This window comes from Dasypus novemcinctus, chromosome 27 (assembly GCF_030445035.2).
Source record: "Dasypus novemcinctus isolate mDasNov1 chromosome 27, mDasNov1.1.hap2, whole genome shotgun sequence".
Lineage (NCBI taxonomy): Eukaryota > Metazoa > Chordata > Mammalia > Cingulata > Dasypodidae > Dasypus > Dasypus novemcinctus.
In genome coordinates this window covers 38,873,283-38,901,241 of record NC_080699.1, presented here as the reverse complement: position 1 = coordinate 38,901,241, position 27,959 = coordinate 38,873,283, and the positions used below count along the sequence as shown (strand labels likewise).

Below are 27,959 nucleotides of genomic sequence, written 5' to 3'. Positions count from 1 at the left end.
AGAGGCATGTCGTCTAGGTGAGGTATTGTGAGACTGCAAGAGCTCTGTGGTTTTGCTGGAGAAACACATGTAGTTATGGACACCCTGTGTCCCCATCTCCATGTCAGGGTTCACTGTGGTTATTCACCTGTTTTTATTACATCCCTTTGAACTGGTTTATCGGTATCATAAAGATTTACCAGGCCGATAGTGAAGTTATGTGCCATACGGCTGAAGCTTTTAACTACTGGAAAGACTGGCCTGTTAGGGTCTGTCTCAGGTTTGAAAAAAAAAGCATTTTCTTATAAAAATCTATCTGGGAAGCAGACTTGGCCCAGTGGTTAGGGCGTCTGTCTACTACATGGGAGGTCTGCGGTTCAGACCCGGGGCCTCCTTGACCCGTGTGGAGCTGGCCCATGCGCAGTGCTGATGCGCACAGGGAGTGCCCTGCCACGCTGGGGTGTCCCCCGCGTAGGAGAGCCCCATGCGCAAGGAGTGCGCCCCGTAAGGAGAGCCGCCCAGCGGGAAAGAAAGTGCAGCCTGCCCAGGAAAGGCGACACACAGACGGAGAGCTGACTCAGCAAGATGACGCAGCAAAAAAAGAAACACAGATTCCAGTGCTACTGACAACAGAAGCGGACAAAGAAAAAACGCAGCAAATAGACACAGAGAACAGACAACTGGGGTGGGGGGGGAAGGGGAGAGAAATAAAAAAATAAAATAATTTTTTTAAAAATCTATCATGTCAAAATAAGATGAAAGAATTCAGTGTTGTGGTTATATTGCATCTTGACTCTCGAATAGGAAATTTGAATGTAAATGGTAGGATTTACTTTTATGGAAGTACTGTTTTGCGCTTTACTCTCGGTCTGTGTTACCTGTCCAGATAACATTATTATCGTTTTTCTGTCTCGAATCCAGCCTGTTTGATGGACCTTATCCCAGTTTTCCTCCATGGAAATAGTTTTGTAAGCGCTTATAGTAACTGTCTAAACACCCACCCCCCCATCCCACTCACCTTCCTCAGTAGAAGTCTTCTAATGTAATTGACAGTATTTTATCTTTCCACTCCTCAAAATATTGGTAGTTACTATTTAATATGAATGGGAAGGCAATGACTGTATCTCGGGACAGAGTGAGTTAAAATGTAAGCTCCTTTTGACCATCGTATTATCTAAGCAGGGGGGAAAAATTTCAGTACCTGCCTGTATAAATTAAAAGATAATTCTATTTGGAAGTGTTATTTGATCTTCAAATCTGAGTGTAGTTAAACCGGATATTTTTATTGTTTAGAATTTCTACAGCACTGAAATTTATCAGTCTTGATAGGCAGTGGATACCAAGTTTCTCACCACAGCCATCTCTCCCACAATGACCTAGAATGCCTGTGACAACAAAAACAACACCAAAAGTATGTATTCTAACTTTGATGAGTGAGAAACCACTTAGGACTTTAAGTCTAGTCACCACTGTGAATGTCAGTGATGGCAGGTCTCAGGTCAAGCCACAGCTTAGCAGGAAGAGACCACACCCACCCGCTCCTCTCCAAGTTTACATTCAAAGGTCCTGACGCTTTTAGGAGTGGCTTTTAGAAACGCAATGGAAGCGAGGTCGCCCACGCAGAGTAGAAGCCAGAATTGCGCACGCATGGGCACACTTTCCCAGAAGCCTTGAGTGCAGACGGGGGCACATAGCCGCTAGTGGCGCTCCCCAGGTGCCTTCACCTGTGCTGTTCTGCTGCCCGTAGTTAATTGGGCCGTGTGTCACTATTGAGGAGCACTAAACCCTAACAGCGAAAGGTAGCCAAGTTTCCTTGTTCTTGAGCCAAACTTAACATCAGAACAAAAAAGCAGAGCCAGCACCAGCGCTACCTTAGGTCTACTGGAAAGTCCAGTTTTACGCAGGCTGTCCTCTGGCTAATGTCATGTTAATTGTATATGTGTCTTTGGTTAGAGTATCTTGATTGTAAATCTTTTTCCATATAGCTGTCTTTTAACTATGAAGGTGCATGTTTACTGGTTAATAGATAATTAATATCACTAATTCCAGATGTGATATTGCTAATTGATGTGAAAACAAAATCCATATTCCTTTCTGTATTATTGAGGGACCCAGATCAATACGGCACTCTCCTGCCTCAGTTTTTTAAACATTTCAGCTCCACTTATGCTGAAAATTGTCACTCCTGTCCTTCCTTCCTTGTTCACGTTTTTGAAGTGTTACTGTGGGCTCATGGATGTTTATTTTCTTGATGTTGTAGATAGTTGATTATTGTGTTCTTAACGATGTTCACATTATCCTCAGTCTTGGCCAGTGGGAGTCCTTTCAAGCTGGATCCTTTGGCATCCATCTCTGGGTATTTTCTTGCTTTCTGTTACAAGATTTCCCATTTTCACCTTGTGCTTTGCATTCTGTTGTTAACTTGCAATCAGGCATTTCTTTAAGGAGTCATGGTTTATTTTAGTGGAGAATGGTAGTTAACAATATAGACCCAAGGTCAAGAGTGGTCATTGCCAATGGTTTGTTGTTGCTAAGCCTTTCAGTGGATAGCACTTAGCTGTGTGTGTGTGCGCATGTGCGCATTAATCAGTTCATCTCAATGCTTTCAATTCAAAGTTAGCATTACAAGGTATTTTAACTTCTTTGATTTTATAATTGTGTCTCTTTCCTCTCACACTGAAAATCTTCATTCCTGATTGCATTAATATATTTATCTATTTGTTTTTTCCCACTAGTATAAAATTCTTCTGAATTTTGCTACCAATATTATTCCCAATAATAAGATAGCTGAATGAAGGTAAAGATATCTCTGCCATTTTTTTGTCCTTAGGATATATCCCACTAAGCATGTGCAATCATTTACAAGTCATTTAAATAATTACTTTTCTCTCTGCTGAATATCCTACTGATTTGATATACTATTACATATTTTTAAATTATTTTTAATATTAGGATTTGATTTGTTAATCTTTTAAATTGATATTTGAACTTGTAGAAAGAACATTAACATAATGCAGTCATAGCTATATAAAGAGATATACTGAGAGAAGTCTCACATCCTGTACCTTCGCCCTCACTTTCCCCACCTCTCGTTCCTGTATTTGTTTTTGTAAAAATAAACACATATGCACATATGAACAAGTATTTATATGGCCTCATGAATTTGTGTGTGTGTGTTCTCTGTCTTTACTTGCACTAAATATATTGTTTTCTACCTTGCTTTCTCAAACACTTAACAGTGTATCCTGGAGATTACTCATAGCAGTGAGTAGAGACCATCCTTACAACACACTCACAGAGAAGACGACTTAGCAGGCTTGGTTATTTTTTAAATAACCTTTTGAAAATATTAAAACTGTTCAGTGAGTTCTCACTGTATCACATCCACCTTCCTTTTTTTTTTTTTTAAGATTTATTTTATTTATTTATCTTTCCCCACACCCTCGTTGTTTACTCTTGCAGTGTCTGTTCATCTTCTTTGTTTCTTTAAGTGGTACTGGGGGAACTGAACCCAGGAACTCTGATATGGGAGGGAGGTGCCTAATTGCTCAAGCCACCTCCATTCCCTGCTTTGTTGTCTCTCATTATGTTTTTCCACTTACTTCTTTTGTTGTCATCTTGTTGTATCACCTCGCCATGTCTGTCTGTGGCGCCAGTTCACCGTTTTGCTTGTCCTCTTTTAGGACGCACCGGGAACCTCAGCTCCCTGCTTTGTTGTGTTTCTCATTATGTTTTTCTTTTTGTGTCTCTTGTTGTGTCAGCTTGCTGTGCCTGCCTGTCATTCCAGTTCACTGTCGTCTTTAGGAGGCACTGGGAGCCGAACCACAGACCTCCCGTGTGGTAGGCGGGAGCCCAGCCACAGAGCCACATCCACTGCCCCACAGTCCGTATTATGGCGACACTGCCTGGCCTTTGCTTACCTCTTCAACCCTCCTTTGCGCCACTGTCTTCCTGACTCACTGCATTCTGTTTCCAGCTCAGTTATCACTTCCTCAGAGATGCCTTCCCTGATTGCTCTATCCAAGATAGTCCTTTCCTACCACATCATTCCCCGTTCACCCTGTTTATTTCCTCACTGGCATTTAAAAACACCCTAAAGTTACCTTAGTGTCCTCATCCGGTCACCCCAGTGCAGTCACTTACTCGTTATAGTAAAAGTGCTTATGGCTGCCAGGAGAGTTTCCCAGAAAATGAAAAGGAATCGATCTGCTCTGCCTGTCTGTGCTACCACCTACCTCCGATGGGCAGGTTCCCTCGGGAGGCTTCTTCATTTAGGGGGTGCTGTAAGGCTTGGCCTCACTTAGGAAGCTAGAGCAGGATTCAGTAGGCGCCCGGGGATCTTACCTGGCGCCATGTGACTTGGTCTTCTATCCTGCAACTAACTACTGAGCTCATATTTGTTGTAAATTGACTTTTAGAGTAATTTTCCCTATCGGCTGCACTTGTCAGCAAAAGACATCTTTCTTAGGGATATGCAAGCTTTACATTTTTTCACTATTTTCTCTCTAATATTTTGATCAGTGGAAATACATTACTGTATATTTACTTTTACCTCACCTTGTTCTGAAAAAAAGGATTTAAGACGATGTGTTTAAGTATACAGTAGGTGACTATTAATAGGAGATTTTTAAAATGTTTATATTTAGATACCCATTAGGTTAAATGTGTTCTGTTTCATCATGGCATTGCCCCCTTTGTAAAAACAGAAAGAAGGAGTTACTTTTTTTTTTTTTAACAGTTTTGCTTACTAAATTATAGCTTGCAATGAAAATTTCTAACCACCAAGTAAAATATTTTAGAAATGCAAACCACATTTATTTATATCATTTTAAGTCTTCCTTTTTCTGATGATCGCAACAGCAATATTTTAGAGTAAAACCCAGGTACTGATATTAATATCACATCTTCAGATATACATTTATAGCAAATTTTATTTAAAGTAACGGATTACAATACTTCACTTTGCTACAGTCCTATCAAGTAAAATCGCTGGCTGGTGAGAAAAAAGCATGAGATTATGATGTTACTTATGAAGGAATTGTTTCCTAAATTTCTGCTATAACTTTCCTATAGAATACTAAGTGTATTTGTGACGGATTATTTTGCAGTCAGCCTGCTATATATGTTTATTTTTACTCTAAGTGAAATGTGACTTCTTGACACAACTAAGGTATTTTTCCTCTCTTTTTAGTGTCTAAAAAGCACGGCAAGCTCATTACTTTCTTACGCACATTCATGAAGTCTCGACCGTCAAAACAGAAACTGAAGCAGCGAGGCATTTTGAAAGAGAGGGTGTTTGGCTGTGACCTGGGGGAACACCTTCTGAATTCTGGTTTTGAAGGTAAAAGAAAAAAAGTTACACACTCATAATCTAAGTTGTTGACCTCTCCATATTGGTTTTCTATAAGCAATTACAAAGTAGATTAGGCAGCTGGTATTTGTTTCATTTCAGTCCAGCAGTATTTATTGAACTTTCTCAGGTACTCATTGCCATGCTGAGTACAGCTAAATATAAAGAGAAGTCTAAAACACGCAGTTTGGCATCAGAGAAACTTATGAGATGTTTAGAAAAAAATAAGGCATTCATGCAAAAGGTATAATGACCCTCTTATATTGTATTTATTTTAATATTTGCCAGCTTCTTTACTAGTTCTTCCCTTTCACTTTTTATCCTAGAATGTTTATTTAATTTCTTTTTTTGGGAAAAAAAAAAGTCATGGTTTTGATATGTTAAAAAACCAAAACCCATCCTCCAGGTTTTATAGAAAAAATTTTTTAATTAAATCTATTTCTCTGGAAATTAAATTCTGAATCAAGAATTCAGTAGTTAGACGAATGGATGGGAAAGTGGATGGTTTAGAGGGAAGGAAAAAGTTTCCTTTTTTTTTTTTTTTTTAGATAGCACTTTCCTCTACCTTTTCCTTCAGAGGTATTCAAATTTTAAGGAGGTGTATATACCTAGAATGTTGACAAGTGTCTGAAAAAGATGGTTTATTAAAATCTGAACCTCGATGAGAAATATCCTTTGTGACTTTTGAGAAGACCTCTAATAAAACCATGGTAAATACCATTAACACTAACAAGTCCAAATAAAAGGCCCTTCTTAGTAAAAGAATGCCAGTGGAATTATGAGTTTAATGCAAACTATACAATGCTTCTTGAAAGAGAAGACAAAATATTATTTTCAACAGATGTTATTCTGAAAATAATATTAACAATGTTCCTATAAAAACATTAAATGGGCAAATAAAAACCCTGAAGATTACTTATGCAGCTGGTCAAAATGCAAATGAGAAAATAGACTAGCTAGAATACCATAGAGCATTGTGAAAAATAGAGCATTGTGGAAAAAAAGCAATGAGAGTTAGAATAGGAGAGCTCTAACTTTACCAGATATTAGAACAATAGTCAAAAACAGAAAGTATTAGTGCAGACAGTGAGATGTGAATGAAACACATCTTAGAATAGTAAGTGAGAAATAGTTCTTACTACAGATAGTAATCCTTGGGAAGTGGACTTGGCCCAATGGATAGGGTGTCCATCTACCATATGGGAGGTCCACGATTCAGACCCTGGGCCTCCTTGACCCATGTGGAGCTGGCCCATGTGCAGTGCTGATGTGCGCAAGGAGTGCCCTGCCATGCAGGGGTGTCCCCTGCATAGGGGAGCCCCATGCGCAGGAGGTGCGCACTGTAAAGAGAGCTGCCCAGCAGGCAACAAAGTGCAGCGTGCCCAAGAATGGTGCCGCACACATAGAGAGCTGACACAAGAAGATGCCGCAACGAAAAGAAACACAGATTCCTGGTGCTGCTGATAAGGATAGAAGCAGTCACAGCGAATGGACACAGAGATCAGACAACTGGGGGGGAAGGGGAGAGAAATCAAAAAAAAAAAAAAGAATCCTTATGAAAAAGTCTGGATTTAAAACTAGGCTGTTAGGAAGGGTTACTTTTATAAATATACAGCATTTAGAAAACAAACAAATTTCCACTTTAGGCCACACTGAAATGCCAAATGCATTAAAGAGGTATTTTTTAAAACTTATATAGGAATACCAGCAAGAAATGATTTTGTCATCAAGGAGATGGAGAATAATAGTTTCCGTACCCTGAAGCAAAAACATTTTACAGAGGAAGAGATGTCTTCAAATGTGTAACTTCCACATAATGAAAAATAACACATGTAAGGTGCCATAGAGTGGGGGAAAAGATTCACTTTGGATATGATGAAATGTTGCTTTCATAGATTTATGAGAAGAATAATGGAGAAAAGGTATAAATAAATATATAATTTTTACAAAGAGAGGTACAGATAGCAAAACTCAATCACTGAGTCACATCTGCTCCCCAGAAGCATCTTTTTAGAAAAAAAAAAGCACCTGGTTTTCCTGTCTTTAAGAAATTGTTAATTTCCCCAATAAATACATTTCCTTCAAAGTGGGCAAAAGAAATTTTCCTGGTATCAGTGATGAAACAATTAGAAGTAGAGCTCAAGCTCTTGCACAGATACTTTATATATTGCATATCATTTTGAAGCAGACATTGCTTATATATTAGACTCAATCCACAGAAAGTCTCCCCCACCTCTGCCTTCCCTGCATCTCCACTGCATACACATATTCCCTCTCTTGTTACTAAATATGTCTTGAGCATTTTTAGAGGCAGAATGCATACAGGTGAAAATGAGTACAGTTCCAAACAAAAGCTAAGATCCCTGCTCTGCTGGACATGATCAGATAACCTTTTCAGGCTCTCAGGGTACCTGTAAATCCATTCATTTGCTAATAATGTACTTTTTGTTGAGACAGTGCGCCTGGGTTTTGGGTGTACAAGATGAAAGAAGTGTGGTTCGTGCCCTTTTAAGAACTCACAGTCTGTCGATTAGAGTGGACTTACTGGTGTTCTGCTGGGGAACTACTGTTGATTAGTAAGGGAAGAAATTGGAATACTGATGTGGAGAAAGTGGCCATGGTAGCTGCTGAGGGTAGGGAGAGGGAAGAAGAGATACGATGTGGGGGCATTTTCGGGATTTGGAGTTGTCCTGGGTGATGCTGCAGGGACAGATGCTGGACATTGTGTGTCCTGCCATGGCCCACTGGGTAGAGTGGGGGAGAGTGTAGAGTACAATGTAGACCACTGTCCATGTGGTGCAGCAGTGCTCCAGAATGTATTCACCAGGTGCAGTGAATGTGCCACGATGATGGAAGAGGTGGTTGACGTGGGAGGAGTGGGGTAGGAGGTGTACGGGGTTTATGTGGACCTCGTATTTTTTTATTGTAACATTTAAAAGAAAATAAAGAAGAAAAATAAAATAAAATGAGGGTTTTGGTCTCAAAAAAAAAAAAAAAAACCCACAGTCTGAAGAAGTGGTAGTAGTGGTCTGAACTAAGTGGTAATTCAGATGGCATGGCTCTGTGAGCTCATACCACATAGCACTGCAGCTGCCTCTGCTGCGGGGATTCAGAGAAGGCTTGCCTAGGATGATAGTTGAGCTGGGTTGCGAAAACAGTCACGAGTTTTCTTTATGAAGACAGTGGTAGAGGGAGAGTTCAGGTAGAGAAAATTGTTTTGCAGATGAGTTAGAGAATGACTGGTTCGCATGGCCCAAGGCGAGACTTACTATGGCCTAGAGTTGTGAGACCGAGAACTCTGGTAATAGTAAATTGAGTGTGAATGACCTTACATACTAAGCAGAATTTTGCAGAAGTCTAAAGTATTGGCTCAATAGTTGAACTTCTGGAGTTAGAATCTCACTTCTGCTATTGGTTTCCTACTCACCATTGGGTAAAATTTTAACTCTAAGCTTCAGTTTCCTTTCCATAAAATGGGAATAATGGTAGTATAGTACCTTCCCCATAGTATGTATGTAAAGATTAAATGAGTATCCATTGTAAATTATTTAGCTGGCACATAATAAGTGCTCAATAATATTATCTGCTTTTAAATATCTATATATATTCAAAGCCAAGGAGTTTTAAGTAAATAATAGGATCTAACAGAATTTAAGGGATGGACTTCAGAAAGGACAACAGAAGGCCAGAAAACCAGGGAGGAGTCCGTTGTGACAGTAAAGGAACAATATAATAATACCTATGTATCTGAACTATATTAGCTAAAATATTAACTTATTAAAAGGTCTTACTTGGTTCATTTGCCACTCTGAATGTTTTATCACTACTTTAGTAGTTCTTTGCAAACCAAATAATTTGTTCTTTTAAAACACGCATTTCTTTTAAGGGGTCTTTAAAGAAACTTTTTAATTGTAATAACATATATGCAACTCAATTTCCTGTTTTAACCACTGTCAAGTAATTGTTTCAGGAATTTAACCCTGTCAGTTGAACACAGTTACTTAAAGTCTAAGGTTTACTAATCTGCATTGCAGATGACTCTGAATTTTCAGTTATTGGATATCTTTGAGTGGTTATATATTTTTTATCAAATACTTTGAAAGTTTTGTTCTGGACCATAGATCCCAGACTGGCCATTCTTTTATGTCAGATATTCACTGAAGTAATCAAAGAGAGTACCCTTCTTTCCTTCCTACATACTCTTAGAGCGCCCTCTGCGAAGAGCTGGTAAGATGAAGTCAAAGCAGCAGTAATTTAATGTAAAGAGGGAAGGAAATGAAAAGATATCATCTATTTGAAATTGCTTTGCCTTTTGCATTATGTTGTTGTTTTGTTTATTGACTACAGTTTGAATTAGCATTAGCTATGAAAGACTAAAATAAACTTTGTTAGAAGTAAAAAATTGAAGCACTTATAGGCAATTATGGTATTTGGGGTATGCGTTTAACTTTATATATCCATCTGCTATGTGTGGAATCCATCTGGACAGCTCTATTTTTAATCTAGCATATTCACCTTACTGTTTTAACTTGAGTAAACAAGTATAATACAAGAGATCTTAGAGAATTATCCTAATAATATATGAACTCTTTCAGTTACCTAAATGTTGTCAGATAAAGCCAGTGCTGATTATTCAGAAACTAATTATCTAGTTTAGATGTGAAATTAAATAATACACCTTCTTCATTTTATGTAGTAGATTACCTCTTTTAACTTTGACAAATTTTATTTCACTTATGAAAACTAAGAAGTTCTCAGTGAATACCATATCTATGCCTTTAAATTTCTCTGTAGTACCCCAGGTTCTTCAAAGCTGTACAGCATTCATTGAGAGGTATGGCATTGTCGATGGAATATATCGTCTTTCTGGCGTGGCCTCCAATATCCAGAGACTTCGGTAAAACTTTATATGGCCTTTCTCTTTTTCATTCATGTAACTCATCAAATTTGAGTCACTTCAATAACCCTAATTTTCAGTAAGATAGTTTAGATAAGATAGGAAATAATATCCATATTGTTCGCGTGTATTTTTCCCTAAATGGCATGTCTCCCTCTGTAATACCAGAAAAACATTCCTCCTTAACTTTATCAATACTTCTATTTTGTCTCTTTGCACTGTTGCTGTTTGAAGGTTTTAGCAAATTGAGACACTTCTGAACCCATGAAAGATGCAATGTACATTATGATAGAATTATTCTTTAGTTCTTAATTAGAATTGATAGGATTGAAACAGTTTCTAATCTCCTTTGCTCCTAATTCTGTGCTCTGCTCTCAAATGTGCATGTTACGTATTCCACATCATCCCCCAATATCTTCCTAGGAACTAAAGTAGTAGTTTCTATACACCAGCAATAGACATTTTATGTTCACTTGATCTTTTGAAAACTGGTCTGTTCCTTATCTGTCATTATCCTTTCTTTTTCACTGTGATGGCACAGTAATTGCTGTTTACCCTAAGAGTTTTAATTGACTATAGACTATAGATTATGCGCTTCGGAGCTCATCTCTGAAGACTGCCTGTTTTCAGGAATACATGTTTAGAAAGTACTAATTTGGTTGCTGCAGGAGAGACAGTTTCATTTTTTAGTTTCAGACACAGTACATCTCATATGTAGATTGTCCTTTAGGTGAATTAATGTTAAACTCCTGAAGCTACTCTACTCTTTAATTAATGTTAAACTCCTGAAGCTTAAGCTACTCTAGTATTCTAAGCACAACTTTTACTTCTGTAACTTTAATGGTACAGGTTTTACTGTCTATGAAAACAGGGCCATTGCTGGGAATTGCTTCATATCGTTTCTGGCTTCCTTTTCTCTCTTCAGTAAAGGGTTCCTAAACTATACAGCTGAATATGAAGATTTTCTGTGCAGAGTTGTTCATAGGTCAGCTGCCAATCAAACATAATTTCCAAGAATTGCCAAAATACTAGATATTCAGACCATCTCATTTTTAGATTGATGTGCTAAGAAGCTGCTCATTTGTTAAGCATTTGAGCTTCAGAGACTGTTGCCAATTTTAATGGTAAAGCTACAACCTTAATTTCCACATAGAAAGTTTCCTGTCTTATGACCAGACATCCAATTACAGCTGAATTACAAATATAACTTAAATAATCTCATTTGAAGAAAATGTTAACTCATTTAGTTAGAGGCTAGCACTTTTGGCCTTTTCTCTGTTTTTTAAGTCATGTATTTGCTTTCCTTCAAAAAAATAATGTGGTTTGTTTTTCTTACTACTGTTTTTCTTAGCCATGAATTTGACTCTGAACATGTTCCCGACCTGACAAAAGAACCTTACGTTCAAGATATCCATTCTGTTGGCTCCCTGTGTAAGCTGTATTTCCGAGAACTCCCAAACCCTTTGCTTACTTACCAACTATATGAGAAATTTTCTGTAAGTACAACCTCAGTTTTGAATCAAGTTCATTTTGGAGCTTTGTTTTTCATGTCTGTTTTTGTTTTTGTTTTTTAATTTCAGTATAAAGTATAACATGCATTTCGAAAAGTACACAAATATATATTTTTTATTGTGGTAACATATGTAACAAAATATTTCCCATTTTTACTGTTTTCAAGTGTACACTTCAGTGGTAATAATTACATTCTTAAAGTTGTGTTACTATCACAGTCTTCCATTACCAAGATTATGTCATGGGCTGAAACAACAACTCTGTACCTATTAAGTATTAATTTCCCATTTTGTTGTAATTTTTGTACAGAACATGTAAAGATTGGTTTGGTCACATATAAGAAATAGTTCTAGAGCTAAACTGACTCTTTAAAAAAAAAATCATTGCTAACTGGTCTATGGTCTTTGCTATTTTCACATTGTCATTCCTTTAGTTTCTAACTTTGAGCCACTAATCTTATTTTCCATAATATTGTTTACCATCAAGCTTTTAAAAAATTATATTTTTATAGATTTCTCTGTCTACATAAATTTAAGTTTTTTGATACTATGTCGTGTTTCTTAGTTTAGCATCAAAGAGTAAAGTCAACTAATCTCAGAATGAAAAGAGAATTTTAAGTGAAGGACGTTCAGTTTTGCCAGGATTACTGGTTTATTTTCCATTATGACTGTTACAGGATGCTGTTTCAGCAGCAACAGATGAAGAAAGGCTGATAAAAATCCACGACGTCATCCAGCAGCTCCCCCCGCCACACTACAGGTAAACCGCCTGACGCAAAATACCAGCCAAAGGTGTAAGTTGGTTAATGCAAAAGAAAACTGGTTTTTCTTTTTGTGTTTCTTTTTAAACTTCTTGGAGTTCAATTATTTTAGAATAAATTTTATTCATTATATACATTTTTCTTTGTATTTATTTATATGTCTTTGTATCCCTGCTGCCCAGCTCAGTGCTTGAAATCTAATCGATACTTAAATGTTCAATGAAGAAATGAATGAATGAACAAATGAATGGCTGACTAAGCCTGTTTTTGTGGGGTTTTTTTTCATGTAGTTGCTGCTATTTATTGATTTTGTTATTTTGTGGGGTTTTTTTCCATGTTGCTGCTGTTTATTGGCTTTGTTATTGTTTTTAAAAGTAATTTTATATTAGTTTGGACTCTCAGAAATATTGTTATGTCTCAGAAGATGAGAATAAAATAGAAAATGACCTTACCATTTAATGAGAGTAAGAAAAACATGAACTGTGGATAATTATATGAAAAAAAAAACAAAAGATAAATTTTTAAAGTTCAATTATTGACAAAGAAATTAAATTTAGCAGCTGTTCTAGTAATTCACAAATTAAGCATTTTTGTGCTGAATTTTAAAAAATGACATTGCTCTTATATACTTTGAAAATAGCATTAAATGCAGCACTAAATCAGCGCTAAAAGTTTTAATCAACATTAAAAGTCATCATACACTTTTAAAAACCAGCACTATAGATACAAATGCTTGATAATCAATAGCCAGATGATAACTTATCGTTGATTCATTGTCTTGTTAACATAGCTTGTTTTAAGAAAAATGTGAGGAACTCTAAGAGGTCTATAGACCCATTGGGGAAAAAAGAAAGAAAATTAAAGAGCTTTTCTGAGGCAAGCCCAAAGAAATTAAGGTATTTAACTGTGAAAGAGAAGGTTGAAGAGAAAAAAAATCAATACACAATTATTTGAAGAATATTTTTAAGGGGGACAAGAACTTTTTTTAACTCTTTAACCTCCTGTGATATCAAGAATATTATCGTTTGGAGTCCAATAGACCTGTGTCTAAATTCCCACATCCTTGTCTTATTAGCTATGTGATCTCCTCTCTGAGTATCCGTTTCCCTCTCTATAAAATGAATACTAAAAATACTTTCTTAAGAGCATTTTGTTTTAATGATAAAATGAGAGAAAATGTGTAAATAAACCAGACCTTTACTATTTTATTTTATTTTATTTTATTTTTTAAATAAAAGCGTAGCAAGATGAATGACTAAGTTTAATCCTAGGCTTCTTGATTTAGTAATTTTGCGGTACCATGTAAAAATACCGTTTTTCTTAAACTGAAAAAAAAAATCCATATATCATATACATGATTGTAAAAAGACAAATGGCATGCAAAGCTGACAATGAAAAACAGCACTTGCCTGCTTCATACCTCCTCATTTCCAATTTCTCTTTCATAGAAATCATGACTCTCAATCCTTGGTTCCTAAGTAGCATGCTTATATTACTGTTCCCTAATTTTTTGTTTTTAGGTATTATTAGCTGTTACTGAGGATTTCGCTCTCTTATAGCCACCTCCCCTCAGTACCACACAACCACACACATCCTCTTCCTTCATCTTCAGTCTAGTTATAGCAGCATTTGAGTTCAGGGGATGTGCAGTGTTTGCATTCTAATGGCTTTGTAACTATTATTCACAACTATACCTGGTAGTATACTGGAATAAATTTCCTCTCTGATACAGTTTTTTTATGTTTTCCATGGAGGATCCATTTTGACTTGCTAAGTTTCTCTGTATTTATCACTAGTTTATTTTCCACATTCTCTAATGGAATTATACATCTTCTCTCCGTAGGTTCTAGCATACTAAGCAGGCTTTCTTCTTTTTTTTCCTCATGAAAACATCTCTCCTAGGGCCTTCTGTTCCCCTGCTTCAATCCAGACTACTAATTGTTCTCTGAACCTACAATGTAGCTGTCAATCCTTTACCCTCATCCTGGAAATTCCCTTCGCCTCTTTCATAAATTAGCTTGTTTTCTGAATATTGTGTCTTTCTTGATTTTACTCCCTGCTTCTGTAGTGTACATCTTCAGTAGCTTGCTGAAAAAAAGGGATGTGAAAGGTAAATTTCTTGAGACCTCGATATATGAAAATGCTCCTACTCTTTTCTTGCACTTGATTGTTAATTGGCTATAAAATTTTAGTCTTTAAATATCTTTTTTTCTCTTAATTTTGATGGTATTGCTCCATTGTCTACTAAAATAAAATTTTTAAAAAGCTGCTGCAGAGGTAGTCTGATTATATTTTTATATGACCTGCTTTGGTTTGTTTTTATCCTTTCTGTATGCTTTAAAACTTAGAACATATCTTGCTGTGTGTGCTTTTTTGTTTTTCATTCTTTGCCTGGGCACTCTATTGGAAATTTTCTTGTATTACTTATTTACTTGCAACTTAAACTCCATTCCTTTTCTCTATTCATTCTCCAAGTAATCTTTTAATTTTCTTGCCTTCTCTTTCCTAATTTCCACATACGGATTTCCTCCAGTCTATCTATTGATTTTTTTTTTAACTTTTTCTTGCCAAGAACTTTTTTCTTTCTTTCATCATCACCACCCTACCCCCATTTTGTTTATTTTTCTGAATGTTCTTACCTTACAGCATACTGTACTTGTTTCATGGTTACATTCTCTTCTCTCTACAAGGATATTACTGGCAACTGTAGATTTTGTTTTGTTTTAAATTGTTCTCACAGTGTTTCTTCCTCATTCTTTTCTGGACAATTCATCCTTATCAAGACTTTGCATTCAGCTGAAGTTTCATGGAAATAAGTAAACAAATAAGAAAAATTCTTTTTTAAAAATCGTGTTTTATAACTACTCATGGTATTTAATTAAACTATGTAATTAATAAAATAACATTGTACAAACAGTTATGGAAATATTTAGACTTGATTCTAAGTAAATCTACAAGTCAAATGATGCTAGCCAAAGGTTCAGGGATACCACAGAGAAATCTGGTAGGAGAAAAAGTCACTGTGTTCTGGGCATCAATCAGTACGTTCTACAGAGAATTCAGAGTACCGGCTAGCCTTGAGAGAACCTTAGGAACAAAGGACTGTGTCAGCATATAGATATATATGTACTATGTGAAGATGCTCTTATGTATGTCATAGAAATTCCATATATTCCTCATGTGGTGAAGTATTACCGACAGCTGTATAACTCATGCCTGGACAGAGCTTATCTAGTACAAGTGTTTTGGCACATCAGAGTGTTCTTGCACACAGGAGCACCAGACGGCGCTTCAGCACTACACTTGGAGGCCAAGCAAAAACAGGGAAATCAAGCAAAAAGCATAAAACTACCAGAAATTACACTAAATATACCGTCTCTTTTTTTAAGATTTATTTTTTAAATTTATTTCCCGCCCTTCTCTCCCCTCCCCCCCTGCATTGTCTGTTCTCTGTGTCCATTCACTGTGTGTTCTTCTGTGACTGCTTCTATCCTTATCAGTGGCACCGGGAATCTGTGTTTCTTTTTCACTGCATCACCTCTCTTTTTGTGTGGCGCCATTCCTGGACAGGCTGCACTTTTCTTTCACGCTGAGCGGCTCTCCTTATGGAGCGCACTCCTTGCGCGTGGGGCTCCCCTATGCAGGGGACACCCCTGCGTGGCACGGCACTCCTTGCGCGCATCAGCACTGTGCGTGGGCCAGCTCCACACGGGTCAAGGAGGCCCGGGGTTTGAACTGAGGACCTCCCATGTGGCAGGCGGACTCCCTAACCACTGGGCCAAGTCCGCTTCCCAATATACCATCTCTTAATACATATTTTATCTCTATCTCCTGCTCTATTTTATCTATATTTCTCCCTTACTATGTAGGGTATTCATATTTCCTACTATATATAGTAGCTGTCTATATGCTGTAGCCAGTATAATGCAGCCAGACTCTCCACCAAACTGCCTGCATTACCTGTGTGACCTTGGGCAAGTTCCTTTTATTTCTCTGGGCTCAGTTTCATCATCTATAAAATAGACAGAATAATAGTACCTTTCTCATAGTGTTGTTGTGAAAATTAAAGAACAAGTAGAATAATGCATGTTAAATTGTGCTATTTATGTGTTAACTTTCATCATCATCATCGCCTACTTTGTATATCCACCTATTTACTGTGCTATATTATTATAGCTATATATGAATATACACATTTATGCATATTTATATTTATATATTCCCTGCTATATTGATATGCATAGCTTTTCTACCATCTTATTATCTATTATATTTCCTCCCCCATAGTATATATTTTCCTATAATATATATGCATTTAGTATTTCTTCTACAGTAATATTTCTCCTACTGATATATATATAGCTCTCTTGCCATCTAAATTTCCCTAATGAACATTACATATCTTTCCTTCTATATATTGTAAATCGCATACATAGCCTACAATATGTTTTTCATATATACTGTATTGACTAGTGTAGCAGTTTGATGTAGTTATGAATTCCAAAAATAGATATTGGGTTGTGTTTGTAAACTGGTCTGTACCTGGGTGTGATTAAATTATGATTAGGGCTTTGATTGGGCCACATCGGTAGGGCATTGAGTCCTTGCCCCTTGATGGGTGGGGACTCACAGGTAAAAGACATGGCAAAGGACAGAGTTGGAGGCTTTTCGATGCTGGAGTTTTGATGTTAGAGTTTGATGCTGAAGTCTTTAGCCGAAGCCCCAGGAAATAAGCACAGAGAGGAAAGAGAAGCAAGCCCTGGGAAGAGAGGAACCCAGGAAGCCTGAACTCTGGCAGACGTCGGCAGCCATCTTGCTCCAACATGTGGAAACAGACTTTGGTGAGGGAAGTAGCCTATGCTTTATGGCCTGGTATCTGAAAGCTCCTTCCCCAAATAAATACCCTTTATAAAAACCAACTGATTTCTGGTATTTTGAATCAGCACCGTTTTGGCTGACTAATACAGAAAAAAAGAATTGTTTTAAGTAGACTAGGTGTATTAGTCAGCCAAAGGAGTGCTGATGTAAAATACCTGAAATCGGTTTTTATAAAGGGTATTTATTTGGGGTAGGAGCCAATACAGAATTGTTTTAAGTAGACTCGGTATATTAGTCAGACAAAGGGGTGCTGATGCAAAATACCAGAAATCGGTTGGTTTTTATAAAGGGTATTTGTTTGGGGTAGGAACTAATACAGAATTGTTTTGCATATTTAAACTACTTACATGTTGTATTGTGTTTTGCTTTCAGTTTTGAACATTACTTTGAAATTCATCCTTTTACATGATTTTTTGGGGGAAATTTAGATTATTTTTTAGAATAAAAGTCTGACAGAAGAATTCTTGGAAATCAAAAGATCTTAACATTTTACTCCCAACCTATAGCGTTATCCAAATTGCTATCCACAAAGGTTTATACACTTGCACTCCCATCTGCCAGATATGAAAGTTCTCACCCTCATGGCTCCCTGATAAAAATTCTACATTAACATTAAATTTTTTTTTCTGTGTATTAGAATTTTTGTAGGTTTACAGGAAAATCATGCAAAGTACAGAGCTCTCATATGCCCCCCAGTGCAGTTTTCCCTATTATTAAAGTTTTGCATCAGTGTAGTACCTTTATTATAATTGATGAAACAATATTATTATAATGAAAATATTAATTGTAGTACATAGTTAAAACTATGGGATTGTACTTAACTTTCTGAGGAACCAGCAATGGATGAGGGTTCCTACTTCTTTACATCCTTTCCAACCTTTACTTTTCTTCTTTTTAAATAGTAGCCATTCTGCTGAGTATGAAATGTCATCTCATTGTGGGTTTGATTTGCTTTTCTCTAGTGGCTGATGATGTTGAGCATCATTCCATGTGCTTTTTGGCCATTTATATACTTCTTCGGAGAAATGTCTGTTCAAGTCTTTGGCCCATTTTTTAATTTTGTTGTTGAGTTGTAACAGTTCTTTATATATTTTCACTATTAGAATAAATTTACAGTATCACCTGGTCCCTAAATTAGCTTTTGCTGAGAGTTCATTTCACTGGTATCCCTGAAACTAGAGACCTAACAACCAAGAGTAAATAATCCTAAAGGCCTTTTAAAAACTAAGGCTAGTTTTCTTAGAGTCTGTTGTCAGTGTTTTGTTTCTTACTGTATTTAACTGAGGCCTTTTTCCCTATTTTCCGATGAAATTATCATATTCTGTATTAAGGGTTCTTAACCAAAGGTCCAGAGACCCCCAAAGGGGTCCATGGAAAGATTTCAGGGGGTCCATGAGCTTGAATTGAAAATTCATGAAAACATTTTTCTTGTGGGTACAGGTGTGATATATTTATTAAATATTATAACACACAGTATAGCATGGACTTTGTAAGGGGTCCATGGTTTTCACCTGAATGGCAAAGGGGCCTATGGAACAAAAAAGATTTAAGAACCCCTGCTCTCTATCTGTAATATTCTCTTTACAGTTCTGTAGTAATAATAATACTCAAACCTTAATAGGTAGCAAAAATATTTCTTGGGATTTGTATGGTCTCTTTTTCCATTTTGCTTTCTTTTGAAAACTTACAAATTGATTAGTGGGGCTTTTCTGGTCTAAACTGGTATGTAATATTTCTTTCTCTTGATATGTTGTATTCATTTTTCAGAACCCTGGAATTCCTGATGAGACACTTGTCTCTTCTAGCTGACTATTGTTCCATCACAAATATGCATGCAAAAAACTTAGCTATTGTTTGGGCTCCAAACCTGCTAAGGTAATTTACATTTAACTTATGACCTTAAGTAGAAGCAGTACAGTGTCATTTATATTTTAAAATATTCCTGTTGAGTGACTGCTGTCCTGGTGACACTGACGAGAATGTTGTTTACCTCACAGGTCAAAACAGATAGAATCTGCCTGCTTCAGTGGAACAGCCGCTTTCATGGAAGTGAGAATTCAGTCTGTGGTGGTTGAATTTATCCTCAATCATGTGGATGTTCTCTTTAGTTGCAAAATCAGTGCAGTCATTCAGGAAGGGGCAGGTAAGGGCAAAACTGAGTCTGCCTATTCCAGGAACATGTATCTAAACTTACTTTAAAAATGGAGGCTGTGGATTTTCTATGTAACTTCAAAAAAAATAAGTCATTGGGAGAATGCAGCTAGCATCTGGCTGTTTTCTAAAATGTACAATTTAACAGTCTATGTATACTTAGTGAATGCTACATATTAGAACACTATATATCATCTAAATTCATGACACATTTAAAAAAATAATACATCACCTGTTATCTGATGTATATAAAGATTGTTATATGGAGCAGAAGAGAAATTCTTCTCAAAACTAAAGATAGCTGAGTGATGGCCTTTCCTGGTATCCTTTAAGGAAGGAGAACAGTTTAACTCCTTAAAGAATTTTAAAATATTCAGTGTTAACAACTTGGTATGTCACTTTCTATTCCTCAATATAAAACCCTATTATTTTTGCCATTTAAAACTGTTAATGAAAAAAATTTAAAACAACACAGATAAGTACATAGATATACAGACTCACACACACACACACATTTTCCCTGTGCTTGAACGCTTGACTTTTTTCCTTGCTTCCCTTTTCTACCCAAAGCTTCCCTAGCAAGGCCCAAGTCCCTGCTGGTTTCCTCTCCATCCACCAAGCTCCTAACGTTGGAGGAAGCCCAGGCACGAACACAAGCCCAGGTCACTTCTCCAATTGTGACTGAAAACAAGTATATCGAAGTAGGAGAAGGACCTGCTGCACTTCAGGGAAAATTTCATACCATAATTGAGTTCCCTCTTGAAAGGTAACGCTCTTCATATTCTCTTAAGAAATATGACTTTCATTGCTATGTCTTCTTCTTTTCTCTTACTTTTACTTTTGTAATTTAGTATTACCATATTAACTCTTGACCAGTCCCAGTAAAACCTGTTCATTTGAATATAGATACAACAGTATTCCTAGAGAATGATAAAAATGATTCTCAGAAAGCATTACATCACCAAGTAATTGTTAAAAAGAATTATACAGGGAAACAGACTTGGCCCAGTGGTTAGAGCGTCCGTCTACCACATGGGAGGTCCGCGGTTCAAACCCCTGGCCTCCTTGACCCGTGTGGAACTGGCCCATGCGCAGTGCTGATGCGCGCAAGGAGTGCCGTGCCACGCAGGGGTGTCCCCCGCGTAGGGGAGCCCCACGCGCAAGGAGTGCACCCGTAAGGAGAGCTGCCCAGCGCGAAAGAAAGTGCAGCCTGCCCAGGAATGGCGCCGCCCACACTTCCCGTGCCGCTGACGACAACAGAAGTGGACAAAGAAACAAGACGCAACAAATAGACACAGAGAACAGACAACTGGGGGAGGGGGGCAATTAAATAAATAAATAAAATCTTTAAAAAAAAAAAGAATTATACAAGGAAAATTGATATGAAAAGGATACATTTCTATTATTTAGGGTGTGATTTTCTATCTGAGATACATTCTTTACAAATTTGTTTAGGCCTGTGCTGTTTTGGAACTTATTCAGATGGTAGTGAGTAGATAGTGAGTTGCTTGCCTTTGGTTCCAAATTAAGGTGAGAACAGATCGGTGGTCCTCAAAGGTTGGACTCCTAACCAGTAGCATCACTATCACTTGAAAATTGCTGGAAAAATGCAAATTCTTGGGCCCTGCCCTGCCCCACTGAACCAGAAACTCTGAGGGTGGAGCCCAGCAATCAGTCTGTTAACAAGCCTGATGTGTGCTAACTTCAGAACCACTGCACTGCTCTGTGCCCCTTTCAGCTCTGCCGTTCTCTATTTTCCTTAAGAAATGATAATAGTCACATGGTTCCTGTGTCTTCTTTACTAAGTTACAGTCTGATGACTAACATATCTGAAAGTTCTTTTTGATGCCTTTTACTCTTTTGGCTATAACATACAATTGTAAGGATTTCAATTCCCTGAATTGGGTGCTACTAATAAAAATTTAGGTTTTGTTCTTTCCGTATTTTAGTATACCTCTCTCACTTCTTTGTACTCCACATGACTAAAAAGGTCCTGACAAAAAAAAACACTTAGAATATGTTTTTTTACTGTGTCATTCTGAGGTTGTCTTCTTGATTTTATAATTTAGCTCCATAATTTTCTTAAAATCTCTTTATAGGGATTAAGAGAGTACATTCTGGGATGCAGATAGATCTCAGATTCAATCTTAAATCCATCATATATGAATTTTCTAACATTATGAAAGTAGCATAAACTTAGTATCTTGATTTCTTATCATCTGCAAAATAGGAAAATAGTATCTAACTCATATGGTTAGTAGATGAGTAAAATGAAAGAATATGTATAAAGCCCTAAGCACTGGCCTGACATTCCACGTATGGTAGTCATTCTTCTCTATACTTCTTTTGGCTTAATTCTCTCTGCTCATACCTAAATTCATTTTTTTAAAGATTTCATTTGTTTATTTCTACCCATCCCCACGTAGTTTGCACTTGCTGTGTACTTTCTTTAGCAGGCACCGGGGGAACTGATCCCAGGACCTCCGATGTGGGAGGGAGGCACCCAACCTTGAGCCACCTCTGCTCCCTGTTTTTGTAGTGTCTCTCATTATGTTTTTTCTTCTTGTGTCTCTTGTAGCATCATCTTGTTGCTACAAGATGCTACCAGGAACCTTTGCTCCCTGCTTTGTCTTTCATTTTGTCCTTGTGTCTCTTGTTGCATCATCTAGTGTCAGCTTGCTGCACCTGCTGGTCACTCTAGTTCTCTGTCTTCTTTCGGAGGCACTGGGAACTGAAACATGGACCTCCATACGGCAGGCAGGAGCTCAGTCGCCTGAGCCACATCTGCTTCCCCTGAATTCATTTTAACTGTTTTGAAATCTTAATACTTCTTATTGTCAGGCATTTCTTATTCCCACTTATTTCCCCGATTATGAGGCTGGATCTAAATATGAAGGTCTGTATAAAAATTTTCTTTGTGAAGCTAGTTGCTAATATTAAAATCCACACATTTAATTTCCATTTTATGCTTTAGTTGTGCAGTTTAGTGCAGTTGCACAGTGTAAAGTGTCCTATTCAAAGGCAAATGGGTGTTTACGATTTCAGCGGGGCCTCTCCAAGCTGTCTGGTTCTTTCCATCATTCACCCGCTTCTTTTATATAAGTAAAGATACTCTCTTAGATTTCTTACTGCAGATTCATAATTTTCTCTCTTATAGGAAGAGGCCTCAAAATAAAATGAAAAAGTCCCCTGTGGGCAGCTGGCGCTCCTTTTTCAATTTGGGGAAATCCTCATCTGTCTCCAAACGGAAGCTGCAGCGTAACGAGAGTGAACCTTCTGAGATGAAAGCCTTGGCTCTGAATGGTGAGTGCCCCTTGCCTTGCCATGTCCTGCTACTGCCCAGCAGTTTGCAAGGCTGGCCATGCCACCTGCTGCCTGCCGCAAAGGTGGCTCTTTCCTGCTTGGGGTACACATGCACTATACCATGATAATATGCTTCTGTTATGTTAGGATGTATGAGTTGTCTTTTTTTATCCGTTCTTTACCGTGAAACCAAGGTAACATACATTATATATGAATATGCTGAAGTGCCCAATGGTATAACAAAATGATAGGGATTATATAATATGAATGTGATTAAAAACTCACAACATATATTTAACATAACTTGTATATTGTTGGTAATAAAAATACTGTTACAGTGTTTATAAATTGTATTGATCTGTATTTTTACAGATTTTGTTTCAACACGCTTTTTAAGTTTCTAGCTCTTACCTACCAAAAAAGTTATCTTTTTTACTAGGTGACTCATCGAGGAGAGTATCAAATTGGAACAAAGAAATCTCGTACTTTTGAAAAAGCTGCTTCTTAAAAAATAGTTTAAAACCCATGTTCTGAGTTTAGGAAAGGCAGCAGTACTGTCTTTTTGGGAATGTTAAAAGTATAACATTCATTTCATTTAATTATCATCCATTCAGTTTATAAACATGTACTAAGTACATGCTAGATATTTTGATAGCAGACTGTGTAGTTAAAAAGAAAATTAAGACACTGCTTCTGCCTTCACAGTCTACCTGGGAAGTCATATGTATAAGAAAATAAATTTCAGTGCAGAATCATAGCTATTCTATACATAGCTATTGTGGTAGCAGTTGTCAGTTCTTGTGGCCCAAGGGCCTAGTGGTCAGAAAACATAACCTCTGGCTTGGGTTTTTTAAGGATAAGTCAGGATGCACATTATAGGCAAGGGACCAAGAATGATATTTCAAGATACAGGAGCAAAGTGTAGATTCATGTATGAAACAAAGACCTCTAAAGAACTTGACTCGGCGGCTGGGTGCAAGGAGAGGTTCCACTCATGGGGGCCTCATCTGCCTTGCCGAGGAGAGTTTTGCCTCTGCCCTCCATTCCACGGGACTTACTGAGTGGTTTCAATATGGAAGCCAGTCGGGTTTGTGTTTAAGCAGAGGGAAGGTATGGGGAGGGAGAAGACTGAAGACTGGGCAGCGAATTAGGAGACAGAGTTGTACAGGCAAGAAATGATGAGTGCCTGCACTAAGCAGCGGCCGTGGGCATGGTGGATGGGATTTGAGAGATAGGTAAGACATAGAATCTACACATGTGGGTGACTAAATGATTGTGGGGGATGAGAGAAACAGGTGCAGAGATAATTCCTGATTTCTGATTAAATGACAAGGTAGGTGTGGTGCCATTACCATGGTGTAGGAAGTAGCAGTTTAGGGAAGAAAAATGTGTTATGTTGGGCGTGCCCAAGATTTAATTAGTAGTATGGGTCTGGAATTTGATAATGGGGTTTAATATAGAAATACAAGTTTGAAAGTAATCAGCAAACACTGAGGGGCGAAAACCCTCGAGATAGATTTGATCGCCCAGGGAGAGCCTGTTGAGTGGGAAGAGAAGAAGTGTGGGGACTGGAAGAAGAGAGTCATAAGAAATGGTTATGAGATTTGAGGCATGCTGTCACCAGAAATGGTGGAGAGGGCATTTTAAAAGGGCCAGCAGCTGAGTCAAACAAGAGGTGAACTGTATGAGGGTACTTAACAATTTTTATTCAAGTACTCTTGTATGGTCTTTAGGAAATATAAAACAAGTTTTAAATTTCATCTCTTGTTCTCAAGCACCTAATTCTTCAGGAAAAATATTTTTCTCATAGGAAACAATTTGTCAGGATAACACATTGTATAATAGGTTGCTAAAATTGAATAAGATTGTCAAAATGCATAGCTAAGTGAGCCGATGTGGCTCAAGCAGTTGAGTGCCTGCTTCCCACATGAGAGGTCCTGGGTTCGGTTCCCAGTGCCTCCTAAAAGCAAGCAAACATGAAAAAACCAGCTGATGTGGCTCAGTGGTTGGGTGCCAGCTTCCCATATATGAAGTCCCAGGTTCAATCCCTGCCCCAGTATCTAAAAAAAAAGAAAAGAAAAACATAGGTAATTGCTCTTGGAAGCTTAAACACCACATGTGGAATGGAATGAAAGAAAGATTCCCTTTTACTACATTTTACTACCTATGTAACAAACAATAAAACCTCCTCCTCTGGTTTTGATCATTAGGTGGCAGGGCAGAAGGGACCCTCCGCTCAGCTAAAAGCGAGGAATCTCTTACTTCTCTCCATGCAGTTGATGGTAAGACGAAAAGCGTCCATAGTTTTATTCTGAAATATTTCATAGAACAGCTCAGAACTTGATTTAAGTTTATAAATGTATGTATAAAAGTAGGCTACATGTTACCATTTCCTAAGAGTACCAGTTAATCTAGTTAGTATTGTTCAGATTAAAATTCACTGATGCATTAATATGGTGCCAATCTTTAATCTTTTCTTTCTTGACATGACTGCTATTCTGTTTACATAAAAATTGCTGAAATGTTTTAAGTAAACCATTTAAATTTATGTAATGCCTAGTAAAAACCAGTGTTACTTGTTTTTCCTTCTTTTAGATTGGAGCACTATGCTACAAAGTATAAAAGTAAAGTTTTGATATTTAGACCAGTAGTTTTTTTCACTTGGAAATGGCTTAACATGATGTTAAGTTTTGAAGATCAGATTTATTTCAGGAGGCTTCACTTTCTGAGGAGAATTAGGGCTGGGAGAAAACAACTTAAAATGAATCCACTGAGAATGGAGACCAACATTTCATAGCAAATAGTGAAGACAGGTTTGATTGCAGCTCACTCGAAAATCAGAACTAAAAAAAAAAAAAAAAATCACCAACTTCTGTTTACCCTGTCTTTAATTTAGCAAAAGGTGGGCGATAGGTGCGCCTATATACTGACTTTTAGAATGACCAGAGGATTGCTCCAGCACTGACTTAGAAGGGGGCATGAGTTCACGGAGCAGCACGATAGGCCGTCCTTCTCTTGCTTTTGGCTTATGGTGCAGAACGCCCGCTCTGCAGGCACAGTCTCAGCCGTTGGTTTCTTAGCGCTTTCCTCGGCCCTTTCAGGTTCATGCTCTTCTGAAGTACCCCAGGCCGTCTTCATCTTGGGCAGCTTTCTCATCATTTTGAACTCTTGGACTGCCAGGCCCCAGTGGTCAGTAGCTTTGCTTGGGTGTCGTGCAGGGCTGCAGAGCTTGTATGGGGAAGGGCTTCCGCGTCTTCTCGTTGCATAGAGGGGATGGCCCAGGCAGACAGATGGCAGGTGGGGGCGAAGCTAGTGTTTAGCAGAGGAGAGTATTCCACAGGGATTCATTGTATCAGTGGTCAGCACGTGAGTGGGTGTAGTTGATATGACAGCTTTTGCCCCTTCATATTACATTTTCATATGGCGATTTGTAATACTTCAATAGATTACTCAGCTCGAAGACTTTACTAGTTGGCTGTTTAGCTACATCATAAAATTGTCTCTACCACTCTTGATGACTCTGCCTGAGAAACCTAAGGCCTGTTCTTATTAAAGCCTATCCACAAATTTCTTATGGAATTATCCTTAAGTATGTGAAAGCAGTCCTTTACCAAATATATATAAATAATATATGGGATTGTGGAGATTTCTTAATTGAGAAAAATTTCAGTATTTTGGAAATTTGGGTGTTATGAGGATATCCCCTTCCCCTAAAATAAATAAAAAGCCTTTTTTTGTTTATATATCTGAAGTATTGTTTAAAGTGATTCTACCCCACAAGTCCCTTGTGAGGCCAGTATGAAATGACACACAAAAGAAATGAAAACTTGCCCCAAGTCACAAAAGGGGTCAGTGTTGGACTAGTAGAACCCATGAGTTCTGATTCTTTCTCTTTTCCAAGCCATCAAAAATGCACACTCTCCCTCTGATTATGTCAAAGGTGCTTGTTAATTAGCGTTTGCCTTGGGAGTGCTGTTATTTCAAAGTTTAAGTGAGGCGTGTTTGCACCAAGAGTCAGCCTCGAGAAAGGAAATGAGGAGTGGCATTTTCTTCTTTCGTGTAATAAGCTGCCCCTGCACTAAGCAGGTGGCTTGTCCTGCTCTGGTGTCACCGCTGGCACTCATACTGTGGCATCGTTATCCATTTTGCCAGGTGATTCCAAGCTGTTCCGACCCAGAAGACCCCGATCTAGCAGCGATGCGCTGTCTGCCTCTTTCAATGGCGAAATGCTGGGCAACCGGTGCAATTCCTATGATAATCTGCCCCATGACCATGAAAGTGAGGAGGAAGCAGGGCTGCTCCACATTCCAGCTCTCGTGTCCCCCCATTCCGCTGAGGACGTTGACTTGAGTCCACCAGACATTGGCGTAGCCAGCCTGGACTTTGATCCCATGTCATTCCAATGTAGTCCTCCAAAAGTTGAATCAGAATGCCTGGAGAGCGGTGCTTCCTTTTTGGATTCATTGGGATATTCCAAGGATAAACCAAGTACCGCCAAGAAGGATGCCGAAGCAGGTGGCAGCCAGTCGCAGACTCCCGGAAGCACGGCAAGCTCCGAGCCAGTCTCGCCGCTCCACGAGAAGCTGAGTCCCTTCTTCACCCTGGACCTGAGCCCCACTGAGGATAAGTCGTCTAAGCCATCCTCATTCACCGAAAAGGTCGTCTACGCCTTCTCTCCCAAGTTAGGACGGAAATTAAGCAAATCACCTTCCATGAACATATCTGAGCCAATCTCAGTGACCCTCCCCGCTCGGGTGGCGGAAGCCATCGTTTCAGCCTCGAGTGCAGCCGCTCAGAACGCGTCTTCTCCAACCCGGAGCACAAGCGCCGAAGAAAGTGAGGTGACCCATAGCTCCCCCACCCAGGTAGTAAAGATGCAGACTAATGAGAGGGAGGCCCAGGAAGGACGGGACTGCGGAGCCCAGCCCCTGGGCCAGGCGGCTGCGGGGGACGTAGCCCCGCCAGGGACAGAGGAGCAGCCCGCCACAAGCAGTCAGAGTAAGGCCGTACCTGCGGGACAGACTCAGACAGGTACCGTTTGCTTTCCTCCATTCTTTCTTTAAGTTGAGAGGGATCTTCAATCCCATGTGCCACCTGTGCCTTTGTAAAGAGAAGTGTGCTCCACATCT

At 38.3% G+C, this 27,959-nt stretch overlaps 1 protein-coding gene across 5 annotated transcripts in view; it reads left to right on the top strand.

Moving 5' to 3' along the window:
- ARHGAP32 (Rho GTPase activating protein 32) overlaps window positions 1-27,959 on the top strand; it is a 326,449-nt gene that overhangs the window by 288,810 nt on the left and 9,680 nt on the right. For all 5 annotated transcript variants that reach the window (XM_058289085.2, XM_058289083.2, XM_058289084.2 and 2 more), the window contains 10 exons: window positions 5,171-5,320; window positions 10,124-10,226; window positions 11,578-11,722; window positions 12,415-12,497; window positions 19,144-19,251; window positions 19,374-19,519; window positions 20,098-20,293; window positions 22,685-22,830; window positions 25,041-25,112; window positions 26,983-27,861. In XM_058289085.2, coding sequence (XP_058145068.1) covers window positions 5,171-5,320; window positions 10,124-10,226; window positions 11,578-11,722; window positions 12,415-12,497; window positions 19,144-19,251; window positions 19,374-19,519; window positions 20,098-20,293; window positions 22,685-22,830; window positions 25,041-25,112; window positions 26,983-27,861 — 2,028 coding nt within the window. The remainder of the gene's footprint in view (window positions 1-5,170; window positions 5,321-10,123; window positions 10,227-11,577; window positions 11,723-12,414; window positions 12,498-19,143; window positions 19,252-19,373; window positions 19,520-20,097; window positions 20,294-22,684; window positions 22,831-25,040; window positions 25,113-26,982; window positions 27,862-27,959) is intronic.